The 15,027-nt window shown below is 35.9% G+C and overlaps 1 protein-coding gene and 1 non-coding gene across 2 annotated transcripts in view; both read left to right on the forward strand.

The window, feature by feature from the left end:
• HADHA (hydroxyacyl-CoA dehydrogenase trifunctional multienzyme complex subunit alpha) overlaps positions 1-15,027 on the forward strand; it is a 45,756-nt gene that overhangs the window by 6,042 nt on the left and 24,687 nt on the right. The window contains exons 2-7 of the mRNA XM_002913786.4: positions 2,767-2,808; positions 2,902-2,972; positions 5,341-5,474; positions 7,642-7,780; positions 8,742-8,861; positions 11,951-12,053. Coding sequence (XP_002913832.2) covers positions 2,767-2,808; positions 2,902-2,972; positions 5,341-5,474; positions 7,642-7,780; positions 8,742-8,861; positions 11,951-12,053 — 609 coding nt within the window. The remainder of the gene's footprint in view (positions 1-2,766; positions 2,809-2,901; positions 2,973-5,340; positions 5,475-7,641; positions 7,781-8,741; positions 8,862-11,950; positions 12,054-15,027) is intronic.
• LOC117802127 lies at positions 9,869-10,059 on the forward strand. The gene has a single exon (XR_004625177.1). It is a non-coding gene; the product is annotated as a U2 spliceosomal RNA (small nuclear RNA).

The following is a 15,027-nucleotide window of genomic DNA, read 5'->3' on the forward strand; positions in this document are numbered from 1 at the left end:
TTTATTATCACTGTGTGCTAAGGCAGTCTAAGACTCTTGTTTGACATCCCTCAATTCTGAGCTAGATGAAGGTAGGGGCTCTGGAGAACGAGAGACTAGACAGAAAGAGAGACAAGTGGTCACAGGCTGGTGGAAAGGTTTAGGTGCTGAGAGGTTGCTAGGGATTTTAACCTTTTTTTTCCTTTTAATAGCGCTCCTAAATTCGGCAGGCACGCCTCTCTTTTAAATTATGTTGTGGATTCCAAGACCATATACAGCCCCAATGTAGTCCAAATGCAGTATATTTCAATGAAAATTAGATATAAAAAAATTTTAATATGAATAATTAAGAATGAAATAATGGTGGAATATTATTCAACCATAAAGAATGAAATCTTGTCACTTGCAACACCATGGATAGAGCTTGAGCATATAATGCTAAGCAAAATAAGTCAGTCAGAGAAAGACAAATACCATATGAACTCACTTATATGTGGAATTTAAGAAATAGGACAAATGAGCAAAAGGAAAAAAAAGACAAACCAAGAAGCAGACCCTTAACTATAGAGAACAAACTGATGGTTACCAAAGGGGAAGTGGGAGGGAGGGATGGGTGAAAAAGTGATGGGGATTAAAGAGTACACTTATCATGATGGAAAATAAAAGAATAAAAAGAAAGAAATTTGCTGATATTTAGTATATGAATTGGTAGAGGTACATGCAGATAATTTATTTAAAAAGGAATAAAATAACAAATACTGAGGGAAAGCTAGTACAAGTAGAGGAGATAAAGAAACCACTGGATATTATTAAAGCACTAATTCCTGGGTACAGGTATTCATGTGTACTGCTATTACATTCACTAATTATTAGGCGATGATTTGTTTTTATTTTTAGTACTAAAGAGAAAACTTTTTTTCTAAGATATTGGAAGGTTTGGAAGATGTGGGTGGGGAGGAGTAAAGAATTAAAGAGGTGTGTAGGAGGGGCGCCTGGCTGGCTCAGTAGTAGAGCATGCAACTCTTGATCTCAGGGTCATGCGTTCAAGCCCTTTGTTGGGCGTGGAGCCTACTTTTTAAAAAATTGTAAAAAGAAAGATACGTAGGAGATATGGTTTGAAGTGAACCATGAATATGAAAGACAAAGGAAGAAAGAGCAGGGTGTTTTTTAAAGAAGATTGGAAGTTGTAACTAAGGGACGTGGACCCTGTGCTGGCCTCCAGAATAGCTTGGTTACAACCTAGAGCCAGATGTTTGGATTAGAGCAAGGCAAAGGTGACCCTTTAATGGTAGAAAGGAGGTAGAGTAATGCCCAGAACAAACTTTGAATTTTTGCCTAGGAATTTCCCGATGTTCCCTACCTTCTATCCATAGTCCAGATTGAAAGACTCTTTGTTGGAACTTCTCTTGTGATGGCTTGTGCTCAAAGTATCATCTCATCATTATGCAGGAGAGCCTCAAGTAGTAAAGTGATTAGGAAGGAGAAGTGTAGCTGGTCTTTGTCATCCCCAGGGTAGGAGTATTCTTGGTGAAATGCAGTAGAGACCTGTTCAGTGAGAAATTCTTAAAATAGCATAGTGTGACTGGGCTTTTCCATAAATGGCCGCTTGTGCCTGTTGATTTCACCTTTTTTAAAGTTTTTATTTGAATTTCAGGTAGTTAACATACAGTGTAATATTAGTTTCGGGTGTACAGTATAGTGATTCAGCACTTCATACAACACCCAGTGCTCGTCACAAGTGCACTCCTAAATCCCCATCACCTGTTTAACTCATCCCTCCCCAACTCCCTTCTGGTAACCATCAGTTTGTTCTCTATAGTTAAGAGTCTGTTTCTTGGTTTGCTTCTCTTTTTTTTCTCTTTGTTTTACTTCTTATATTCCACATATGAGTGAAATAATATGGTATTTGTCTTCCTCTGACTTACTTCGCTTAGCATAATACTGTAGCTCCATCCATGAGGTTGCAAATGGCAAGATTTCATTCTTTATGGCTGCGTAATACTCCATTGTAAATGATTTTACTTTTGATAACACTGGAAACTCCATCTCTCCATAAAAATACAAGAGGTTGTGGCTAGAGAACATGGTTGAGATACATTTGTAATACATTTGGGACTGACATGGATTGCTTTGTAGATTACTTATTTCCTACTGTGTTCAGATTTCCACAAATTTGGTGTCTGAAACAATACCGATTTATTATCTGACAGTTATGGATGTCAGAAATGAGTCTCACTGGGCTAAAAGCAAAAGTGTTGACAGGGCTTTGTTCATTCTGGGTGCTCTGAGGGAGAATATGATCATTTCCTTGCCTTTTCTAGGTTTCAAGGCTGCCTGCTTTCCTTGACTTTTTCAAAGCCAGCAAAGTCGGGCTAAGTCCTTATGCTGCCATCTCTCTGGTCCTCCTTGACTCTCTCTTCTTCGTGATTACGTTGGGCCCACCTGGATAATCCAGGCTTTCTCTCTCTCTCTCTCTCTCTCTCTCTTTAGGTCAGCTAACTAGCAACCTTAATTCCTTTAGCCGTATAACCTAACATATTCACAGTTTCTGGAGACCTGGACATCTTTGAGGGGGCAATTTTTCCACTTACAACATTTACTATTTAAATAATCTTATAAGCTGATCATTAAAATTAAAAAAATGGTAGTAGTCACAATAATGGTCTAGAATACATTATTCTCATTTTGGGTTTTTTGTTGTTATAAATTCCAGTTTTGCTATATTTAGCAAATACTACAGCAGATATGTTTTATAAAGTAATAATTTTGAATACCTTTTTCCTGTAGGTTATATTTGCCGCAGCTTTTCAGGGACCTCTGCTTTGCGAAGTAAGTTTAATTTCTTGTCGACATGCTTACACTGCTTTTTAGATTTGTTTAGCAATAAATATGTTTACAAATAAATTATGTTTCTCTTTTTAGCCAGAACCCATATTAACTATGGAGTCAAAGGGGATGTGGCTGTTGTTCGAATTAACTCACCCAATTCAAAGGTACCTAATTTAACTTGCTGCGGTCTGTTTCTGGTAATACATTCATAAATCCAGTGCTGAATAGGAGGGAAAGAAATCCACCAATCTGGCAGTAATCTTATATGAATTTGTAGTTGTGATAGTTTAACAAATTGCTCAGGGAATGCAGTTTTCTGCAGCAGCAGTCCTTGTTTAAGAATTCCTTCTAGTTGACCTTAGGTCTCAGGTTAACATCAAAGATTAATGAAATTAGCCTTCTATTATTGTGTAGGATGCTGAGGTGACTTACTAGATAAGAACCAAAGTGCAAGCTTTGTTTTATAAAAGTCAAAACTCACCTGTTTTAACTACCAGGTTGTTACACATGCTTTCTTCGTTACCTGCCTGAAATAGTCATTACTGATAGAAAATTGGTTGGGTTAAATGTGGTTGTTAAGCTTCCTGAAGAACTTTAATGAATGACTCTGTAGTTCACATGTTGGAAGTCAAGTTCTGTTCCAAGCGGAGCCTCGTTTGCTTTTGGCATCTTCAACAAAGCATGCAGCATTCATCCAGTCTTTGCCAAGAAGACCTTTATTGCGGGACCTTTTGCTTTTCCCCCATCTAAAATTGGTGTTGGGGCACCTGGATGGCTCAGTTAAGTGTCTGACTTGATCTCAGCTCAGGTCTGGATCTCATGGTTGTGAGGTCAAGCCGCACATTGGACTCCACGCTGGGCATGGAGCCTACTTAAAAAAACAAATAAATAAAAATAAAATTAGTGTCAGGTTTTCATATTTCAGAAATCTTGTTACTAGAGTCCTAGCTGGACAAGGACGATGTAGATGGAAGCAATTAGCAACTATCACAAATTAAGGAAAATAAGAACCAGTTCCCCTCACTAGGATGAATTTTGGTACCCACTGACCAATGAGTCAAACTTAAGATATGTTTTCAGAATTTTCTAAGTTGAGCATTTTTTCTGAACACGAAATCAACACATGCTTATAGTGGAAAGTTTGAAAGCTATGCAGAAGAAAATAACAAGTCATTTGTACTACAAACCCAAAGGCAAACACTTTTAACATTTTTTTTTAAGATTTTATTTATTTATTAGAGAGAGCACACATAAGTAGGCAGAGTGGTAGACAGAGGGAGAGAGAGAAGCAGGCTCCCTGCTGAGCAGAGAGCCCGACGTGAGGCTCTATCCCAGGATCCTGGGACCATGACCTGAGCCAGAGGCAGACGCCCAACCAGCTGAGCCACCCAGGTGCCCCCACTTTTAACATTTAATCCCGTTTCAACAAATATTTACAAAATAAGATTATACTATATGTCTAATTTTGATTCCTTTTTTTCTTAATGTTATACAAATTTTTCCATACCAACAAACGTGTATAGATTTATTTGTAGCCCACATATGATTCAAACTCTTAGGAATATGACCCTGAGTTCCTCCTTTGAGTAGATTGATTTGTTTGTGTGTGTGTATGTGTGTGTGTGTGTGTGTGTGTATTAAAGATTTTGACTCATTATTGAAGACACTGATGAGATGTTACAGCCAGTTCAAAGAAGAATCCACAGTACAGACACATTTATAAGTCAGGAGTATTGAAATGAATGTGCAAATGGAGACAAACTGGTTTTTCCACATGGATCTGATTGTATCTTTTGGGACAATTGGTTTGCATGCCTAAAGACAATATTTTTTAATTGCTTTCAGTTATCTGCACTTTGCAGAGAGTTAACATAATTCCAAAGAACCAAAAAAAGATAACAGAGAAGGGTATGCTATAGATAACCTAGTTTCTTTGAAAAACAACATTGCTCAGATAATGTTATAGGTGGAAGTTGTCCCCTTAAAATTCATATGTTGAAGCTCTACGCCCTAATGGTATTTGGAGGTGAGATTTCGGGAGTTAATTAGGTTTAGATGTGGTCATGAGAGTGGAGCCCTCATGAAGAGATTAGTATCTTTTTTGTGTGTGTCAGTGGTTCTTTTTTTTTTTTTAATTTAAATTCAATTACTTAACTTATAGTATATTATTAGTTTCAGAGGTAGAGTTCAGTGATTTATAAGTCTTTTATAATACCCAGTGCTCATTACATCACATGCCCTCCTTAATGTCCCTTAATGTCAAGAAATGGGCAGAAGACATGAACAGACATTTCTCCAAAAAAATGAGTGGACCTAGACCTATTTTTAAAGGGAGGGTTCTTACAGTTCTCTAAAGCTGAAGAGAAATCTGGGTTTAGGGGGTTTTTCTTCCTCCCCCTCTTTCTCGCTTCTAACAGTATATTTCTGTTGGATAAACAAATTTCCAACAATCAAAATAGCATTTCATGGTGATTTGCATATCTCATACTTCAGATTTAAAGCCTTAGATTTATACGTATTTCCCTTTGGCAGGTAAATACACTAAATAAAGAACTGCAGTCAGAGTTCATGGAAGTAATGAATGAAATCTGGGCTAGTGATCAAATCAGAAGTGCTGTCCTTATCTCATCGAAGCCAGGCTGCTTTATTGCAGGTGCTGACATCAAGTAAGTATTCAAAAATTTGAAGTCACCTTTCGTCTTGGTTCATAGTATGTTTCTTAGGCCTAATTATTGCTTCTTTTAAAAGAAGGTAGAAGTAGGGGCGCCTGGGTGGCACAGCGGTTAAGCGTCTGCCTTCGGCTCAGGGCGTGATCCCGGCGTTGTGGGATCGAGCCCCACATCAGGCTCCTCTGCTGTGAGCCTGCTTCTTCCTCTCCCACTCCCCCTGCTTGTGTTCCCTCTCTCGCTGGCTGTCTCTATCTCTGTCAAATAAATAAATAAAATCTTTTTAAGGGNAAAATCTTTTTAAAAAAATAAATAAATAAAAGAAGGTAGAAGTAAATTCTCTGAAAGTTTTCTTTTTTTAAGTTATTTTCACAAGTGTAATAAAGTTGAAAGAAGAGGGGCTTGTTGCTTAAACCACATAAGACTAACCTTTCCTTAAAGAAGTCGAAAGTAGTTCTAAGAATATTTCAGTAGAATAAAAAATACTATAAAATTAAACTAACAGTGAGGTGCCCTTTTTTTTTTTTTTAACTCAACAGACTAGCAAATATTTAAAAGTTTGAAAATACCATGTTAGCAAGGACTTGGGGAAATAAGAAGGTTAATATATCACTAGTAGGAATGCCCATTGCTACAGCAACTTTGGAAAACATTTTGGCAGCCTTTAAAAAAATTGAAAATGCATGTATTCATATGATTCAGTGATATCTCGCCTAGCTATAGATATGCTAAAGAAATCCCACCCTTTGTTTTTAAGGACACATATATAAGGATGTTCAGCCCTATGTAGTTTAAAATAATGAAGAATTTGAAGCAATTAAATGTCAGTCATTAGGGAAATGGATGAGGCTGTGGAACTTTCATATGATAAAATACTGCAAAACAGTTCAAAGGAATTAACTGGATCCACACTATAATGTTAGAGTTCAAAAACATAATGTTAAGTTAAAAAAAAAAGCAAGTTGTAGAACATTCTGTATAGTATGTAGTTTATGTAAACATTTTTAAATTACATGTGAAATGCCTCTGTTCTCTAGAGATACAAATACGTAGTTGGTCTGGAAGGATACACTACAAACATTGAGAATGGGTGCTTCAGGGTAAATGAAGTGGCTGGTTGGATTCTACGAGGCTGTCAAAGGGAACTTTAGTGATGCAGCTAATATTTTCTTTTTTTAAATGGTAGGATTTATGCATATGTAACTTGTTTATAGTTCTTTAAAGCATTTATAAGGAGGTGAAATGCTATCTTAGTTTAGTGGGCTAAAATGTTAACAGTTGTTAATTCTGTCAAAATATGAGTATTTTTTATATTATTCTTTGTATCTTAGGCAACAATAGCCAGCATTATAGGCTTAGTAATTTGTACTTAAGGTGTTTGTATGGTTTTAAACCTTGCTCCGCATTGTGTTCTCTTTTTTATGTATAATAATTAGGAATTTATAAATATTTAATATTTATTTTTTAGAAAAAGCGAAATTATCTGTATCAAGTGCTTTTTCTTCTAGCTCAGTTATTTGAGCCTAGCGAGACACTGGTCTACCTGGCAGTAGCTTCCTATATCCAGAGGCTTCTGTGAGGCTAGCTGAGCAACTCCCAGTATGTAAAATGCCAAATACTAGTTATCTTTGGCCAAACATACAAAATCCACAGTTTAAATGTGTTCAAGAACAAAGTAGCAAATGAAACAAACTGAAACTAAAGGACATTAAGTACATTACTGTACCAGATCTTTTATAATCATTAGATCTATAAACAACTTGAAAGCTTTTTTTCCCACTGGTGTTTTGATTGCTGTTCAATCTGGGAGTTACTTAATAGTGAAAATGGTTAATATGATAGTGAAAATATTTACCAGAAGATGATTTTCTCATGTACAGAGAGCTTTGTAATCTAATGGGTTTTTTTAATAAAAAATAAAATTATGCAACATGTCTTGTTTCATGTGTCTGGATCCTGAAATCTAACACTCTTTATGGAGAGATGATGGTGCTGATATTAGTGCTGTCTAAGGTGAAACCATTCTTAAACTTCTGAGTATTTGAAGATTCACTCTCAAATATCGGTAGACGGTAGGGTAAGGGTCCAGTGGATGAGGTATTGAACAAAGTAGGGTATAATTTCATCTTTGGTTTTTTTCTCTTCTCTGCTTTCATGTTTACTGCAGCATGATAGCCTCTTGCAAGACCCCTGAAGAGGTAACAAAATTGTCACAGGAAGGACAGAGAATGTTTGAGAAACTCGAGAAGTCCACAAAGCCTGTTGTGGCTGCCATCAGTGGCGCCTGCTTAGGAGGAGGACTTGAGGTATAGATTTCTTTTAAAGTCCTGAGACACTGTTCAGCGTGTTGATAGGAATTACAAGCTGCAAACCTGTGGGCTATGGTTTTGCCTGCAAAGAGTTCTTGGAGGAGAATCAGCTTTCTTTTTAGTTGTCAAACTTCTGGATGGATTTCAATCCTTATTTCATGGCACAGAGCAAGTAAACCAAAGTGTGATGTTTTCATTTTTATAAATTGAGAAGATTTGAACTAGATCTCCAAGGTCTCTTTCGATTCCAAAAACCTGGTTCAAGTTTGCAAGGCAAAGATTCAGAAGTGTGATCCGTGCTCTTAAGCTGCTTAAGTCTAGATGAGATAACACGGAGCATAATATGCGTTTAAGTGCTTTGTGAGCAGTAAAGGTCGTGAATAATGTAAGATTTGAGGGGAGAGATGCTTACTAGAATGGAGCATGTAGAAAAAGAGAGGGGAATTTAAATTACATTTAATGAGCATTTATCACATGCTGGGCTCTATGCTAGACACTTTCACATGTATTAATTAAAGAAACCTGTGCCTGGTCCTAAAAAATGGGCAGAAATTGATTAATCAGAAAATAGTGGGGGGAAAAATCATTTCACATATGGCATGGTATGAGCAAAGACAAGGGTAAGCAAAGCCTATTAGATCACCGTGACCAGGCCTGCTTGATTGAAAAGGAGGGTCTATGTAAGGTATAGGCCTTCTTAACTTGGCATGCAATGTACAGTGGTGGGTGGGTTCTTCTGTTTAGAGCTTCCATAGCTTTCATCAGGTTTTTAAGGAGATCCAGAACCCCAGCAAAGGTTAATTAGAGGGAAAGTATGGAATAAGGCTGGATGGAAAGTAAATTGTAGAAAGCATCAAATACATTCCTGCTTTATAAGTAATTTTTAGACCCTCACATATCTTAAGATATTATAAATTTACATTTCCTAACATTCTGATTTTCTTTTATTTGTTTGAAGCTTGCCATTTCCTGCCAATATAGAATAGCAACCAAAGATAGAAAAACAGTATTAGGTACCCCTGAAGTCTTGCTGGGACTCTTGCCAGGAGCAGGAGGCACACAAAGGCTGCCCAAAATGGTGAGTTTAAGCCCCCTTGTGACCTTTAGACCCTGAGTACCGATAAGCCCCTTTATTTATTCTTTTTATTCAATTCTTTTGTAGTTTTGTTTTGTTTTTGCAGTCTTTGGTTTATTTAGGTTTGTATCAGGGGAAAAAACAGTTTATTTTTAGAGCAAAGATTAATTAAGAGTTAAGTTGTAGTGATAAAGAGAGCTCCTCTTACAGTATTTAAAAAGTCTTAAAAGTTCAAATGACAGGGAAAGTTGGATGGCAAAGGTGAGTATGCTAAAATTGTCATCCTGGGTAAGAGGAGATAATTGTATTCAAGTTCACAGGGATAACAAATCTCTTCTTCATATATTCTCTAGTTTTGGCTATCATACAATTTCTAGACTAAGTTGCTATTTTGAGAACACATGAAAATACATGGTATAGAAATTGGAGATTCAAATAGAACACAGACCATTTTGTTAAGCAAGAGAAATGTAACCTTATTTAAGTTACGCTCATCTTTACTGAAGACATAGTTCTTTTAAGACATCTGATTCATCTTAGATTTTTAATTAGTCTACCAAAACTGCCTTGGGTACTTAACATCATAGAAATAAATATGAATTGCTCTTGTAATTCTTTTTTTCTTTTTTTTTTTTTTCTTTACCATTTTGTTTATTTGAAAGAGAGACAGAGCATGAGCGTGAGCATGAGCGGGGGGAGAAGGCAGAGGGAGAGGGAGAAGCAGACTCCCCGCTAAGCAGGAAGCACAATGCAGGGCTCGATCCCAGGACCCTGAGATCATGACCTGAGCCGAAGGCAGACACCTAACCGACTGAGCCACCTAGGTGCCCCGTGCTCTTGTAGTTCTTTATACAATCACAGGAACATTAAGAGTTGAATCAGTATTTCATAGAAGATGTTTTTGGGGGGCAGGAACTGAAAAAATCAGTTTGGGAAATGATCCTCACTTTGTAGTAACAGGCACAATGACTATACTTTACTACATGAGATAAAAAAAAAATGTAAATGCAATCGCTTCTCGGCCTTTTGGCTAAGATCATGTGTAGTATCTGTTCTTATCAGTTTAATATCTGATACGTCCTCTATCCGAGGACAATATATTAAATGGATTTTTGGAATTAGGAGATGGAATAGGAGCTTGCTCCATCCACTCCACGCATCGACCTGGTATTGCAGTACTTCCAGGAACGGTGCACCCCCCTCGGGGGGAAATAAAAAAAAAAGAAAAAAAAATGTAAATGCAATGTTGTTTCTTTTTTTAATTTATTTAAATTCAGTTAACATATAATATATTACATAGTTTCAGAGGTAGAGTTCAGTGATTCATCAGTCTTACATAACACCCAGTGCTCATTACATCACGTGTTCTTTAGATCTATTTCCTCTGATACAAAAGGCATAATATGGGTATTCATTGTAGAATTTAGAAACAAAACAAAATATGGGTATATAGGACCAGTAACAAATTTTATTATTGATGTTTATTTTCTCAATTCCACTTTTTTTAATTCCTTGGTCAAAATTAATTTTTTAAAGATTTTATTTATTTATTTAAAGAGAGGGAACATGTGCATGAGCAGGGGGAGGGGCAGAGGAAGAAGGAAAGAGAGAATCTCAAGCAGACTCCACGCTGAACACAGAGCCTGATGTAGGGCTGGGTCCCACGACCCTGGGATCATGACCTGAGCTGAAATCAAGAGTTGGATGCTTAACCAACTGAGCCATCCAGGCACCCAAAGTCCTTGATCAAAATTATTGATCAAGGTCTTTTATTAACCCCTGAAGAAGTATAAAGGTAAATAAGGTATATGTTTGCCTTTCTGGAACTTAACAGGTTTTTTGTTTTTTGTTTTTTGTTTTTGTTTTTAAGATTTTATTTTTAAGTAATCTCTATACCCAGCGTGGGGCTTGAACTTACAACCCCGAGATCAAGAGTTGCGTGCATTACCAAGTGAACCAGCCAGGTGCCCCTTGAACTTATAGTTCAATTTGTTCCTTCTGTGCACAGTACCATCTTACCAGTTTTTCAAATCCATGGGTCATATTTCATGATCAATATAAGAGGCAGATCTTTCTCCTGTTTGTATGATCTCATTGCTGTATGCTATAGAACCAAAAGAGGGCAATCAGGCTTTTGAATTCATAAGGAGAGGAAAAGAACAGTCAGACCTGGAGGCTGCAGAGCAATCTTAATATCTCACTGAACCCTACAGCTTCAGGTACTATTGATGCCTCAGTGAAAGCAAGTCTCACAGAAATACTCTTTAGAAGGAAGTTGATATGAGCTGGGCACAGAAAAATAGGAAGATTTATGTGTATTCTGATAATAGTGTGCATTCCTTCATAGAAATTGTCAAGGGGATTTATTGAAAGAATAAATAAGCCGATATGGGTGTAGAAAATATTGCTGGGTTTCTTTCATTGTTTTGTAATAGTTGATATTTGAATGTTGCTAGAAACCATTCTTCTAGTACTTACATAAGAAGCTCTAGCTGAGTTCTATTTTTAAGCCTAAAATTCTTTTTAAAAATGTTGGGCACCTGGGTAGCTCAATTGGTTAAGCATCCTGGTCTTGATTTTAGCTCAGGTCATGGTCTCAGCATCCAGGGATCCAGCTGCCCCACCCCCCACCCCCCGGGCTTTCCCTTTCTCTCAAATAAAGAAATCTTTTTTTTTTTAATTAAAAATAAATAAATTAAATAAAGACATTGTCAAAACTGTCAGGTTTCTCAGTCTCCACTAGTTCCACTAAAGGAATTTTAAGTATTATATAAATGACATAATATATAAACACACAGTTTTAGGACACATGAAATTATTTCTCTACCTTATCAATTCCATAAGACAGAAATCTTACATATTGAATTAAAAGAAGAGATACAGACATTTTTGCTTCAACTGGAGGTGTCTAATCCCAAAAGTTACCTAAGTGTGTACTGGTGTGTAAAATTTAAGTGATTGATCAATAGCATAAAAATCTGGTTTGACTTTCCTCATTTAAATATTTATTTTGCTCAGTTGAATGATTTGTAAACTGTAATTGTCACTCTGATATTTTTCCCCTTGTACTCTGATCCTTGCTTGCTTGTTAGGTGGGTGTGCCTGCTGCTTTTGACATGATGTTGACTGGTAGAAACATTCGTGCAGACAGAGCAAAGAAAATGGGACTGGTTGACCAATTGGTGGAACCCCTGGGTGAGTGCCTCGGAATTAAGCCTTATAAAGTTATTTTTTAAAAAGTTAATATCTTAAATATTGGTTAGAGTGAAATTCAAACTCCCAAGAAATTGAGTCATTCTGAAGACTGAGGTTTTCTGAATATAGCTCATACTAAATCATTTCTAACATTAATCACCCCAACTTCTATTTTTATTTTATAAATTGGACATCAAGAGCACAGAATTGAATCAAGTCCTTATTTTTGGTTCTTAAATTACCTGTATCATTATTCATGATAACCCCTCCTTCAGTTTTTGTGTCTGTTTTAATAATACAATAAACATGTATGAAACAACCTGAGAATGTTAACGGTAGTTGACATCTACTGATGTGCTGCTTCCCTACATACAACTTCTTTGCCTCCCCTCACCCAAGGATACCACTATTCCAGATTGTGTGTTCATCACCCTCTTAGGTTTCTTAAAAATCAGCGTTATTTGAGATATTATGTAATAACAAATTTACCAGTTTTTAATGTATAATTTGAGTTTTGACAAGTGTATATAGCTATGTAACCACCACCACAATCATTTATAATAGAACATTTTTAGTATATAGCTTTTTGTGTCATCTTTCATTTTAGCGCAATTCTTTTGAGATTCATCCATGTTGTTGCACATATCAACAGCTTGTTCCTTCTTAATGCTGAGTGTTATTCATCGTATAGATTTATCTTAATTTGTTTATCCATTCACCAAATGATGGAAATTTGGGTTGTTTCCAGTTTGTGACTGTTCAGAATAGAGCTGCTATGAGCATTCATCCACAGGTCTTTGTGTTTACATATATTTCATTTCTCCTAGACAAATAACCAAAGAGTAGATTGGCTGATCATTATAAGATTTGTGTGTGGCTTTTAAGAAACTGTCAAACTGTTTTCTCAAAATGGTTATACCATTTTGCATTCCTACCAGAAGTGTATGAGAGTTCTGTTTGCCGACTGTTTTGCATGGTCAGCCTTTTTAATTTTAATAGAAGTGTAGTAATATCTCATTGTGGTTTTAATTTATATTTCCCTAATGACCAGAGATACTAAGTTTCTTTCATGTGTTGATTTGCCTTCTGTATATCTTCTGGTAAAGCGTCTGTTCAGATGTTTTGCCCATTTTGTTTGATTGAGTTTTTCTCATTACTGAGTTTCCAGAGTTCTTTATATCAGAATACAAATCCTTTGTGAGATTTGTGATTTGCAAATATTTTCTTCCTGTCTTCATTATCTAAATGCAGAAATTCTTAATTTTCGTGAAGTCCATTGTATCAGGATCTTCTTTTATGGGTCATGCTGTTGTTGTTGTGTCTAAGAAATCTTTTCTTAGCAAGACTGCAAAGATTTTCTCCTATATTTTCTTCTGGAAGTTTTGTGGTTTAGCTCTTCCATTTTTGTCTGTGATCCATTTCAAGTTAACTTTTGTATGTGATACAAGGTAGATGGAGTTTTTTTGGGGGGGGGTGGGGGGTTGCAAATGAATATCCAATGTCCTGGCACAGTTTGTTGAAAATACTCTTCTTTCCCCATTGACCTACTTTGACACCTTGTTCAAAAATCAGTGGACTCCATATGTTTGAGTCTATATCTGGATTTCTTATCTCCAGTTATCTATATATCTTTACTTAAGCTAGTATCATACTGTCTTGATTATTATGTTTTAGTAAATCTTGAAATCAGGTAGTATGACCCCTTTTATTTTGGTTCTCTTTCAAAATTTATCTTGCCTATACTGGTTTATTTGCATTTACTATAAATTTTATAATCATTCATAACTACAAAAGTACATGCGAGGATTCTGATTGGAATCACACTGAATCAATATATCAGTTTGAGGAGAATTGACATCTTTAACGTATTGAGTCTTTTCATCATGAGTAGGGTATAACTCTGTTTATTTAGATCATCTTTAATTTCTCTCCGCAGTGTTTTATACTTTTCTTTGAGCATAACTTGCACACAGTTTGTTAAATTTATACCTTGGTACTTCATACTTATAGGACATTATACTTTTTTAACTTTAATTTTCTCATTAACCACTAATATATTTATATATTTACATATATAAATACAACTGATTTTTGTACATGGACCTTGTATTCTGTGACCTTGCTAAATGTATTTATTCTAGTAACTTTTCCTATAGATTTCCAAGGAGTTTTTATATAAATAGTAATGTCTATAAATAAAGACATTTTGGCTTTTTCCTTTCCCATCTTGTTGGCATTTTTTTTTTCTTGACTGACTGCAATAGCTAAGGTCTTTAGTACAATATTGGATAGAGGTAGTGAAAGCAGATATTGTTAACTTGTTCCCCATCTTAGGGGAAGAGCATTCACTCTGACGCTGTAGGGTGTATGGTGTTAGCGTAGCTTGTTTATATATGCCCTTGTCAGATTGCAGACATTTCTTTTTATCTATAGTTTGCTGAGAATAGATTTGAATTTTGTCAAATGTTCTTTCTGCATCTAATGAGGTGATTGTGTGGTTTTTGTCTTTTTTAGTCTATTAGTAGTATCAGTTACATTGAGTTTGTCTGTTGAACCAGACTTGCATTCCTAGAATAAACTCCACTTGGTCATAATGTATTATCCTTTGTATAAATTGACAGGATCAGCTAAAATTCTGTAAAGGATTTTTGTCTGGTCATGAGAGATAATGGTCTCAGGGATAATTTTCTTTTGCTATCTTTTTTTGGTGTCAGTATCAGAATAATGCTGGCTTCATAAAATGAATTGGAAAGGTTTTTGGGGTGTTGTTTTTGTTTTTGTTTTGTTTTGTTTTCCTATTTCCTGGAAGATTGTGTGTAGAATTGGTATTATTTCTTCTTTAAATACTTGATAGAATTCACCAGTGAAGTCATATATGGACTTGGAATTTTCTTTGTTGGGAAGGTTTTTATATATAAATTCAATTTCCTTCATAAATATAGTTCTATTCAGGTTCTCCATTTTTTTGAGCAAG

Source organism: Ailuropoda melanoleuca, chromosome 4 (assembly GCF_002007445.2).
Source record: "Ailuropoda melanoleuca isolate Jingjing chromosome 4, ASM200744v2, whole genome shotgun sequence".
Classification (NCBI taxonomy): domain Eukaryota; kingdom Metazoa; phylum Chordata; class Mammalia; order Carnivora; family Ursidae; genus Ailuropoda; species Ailuropoda melanoleuca.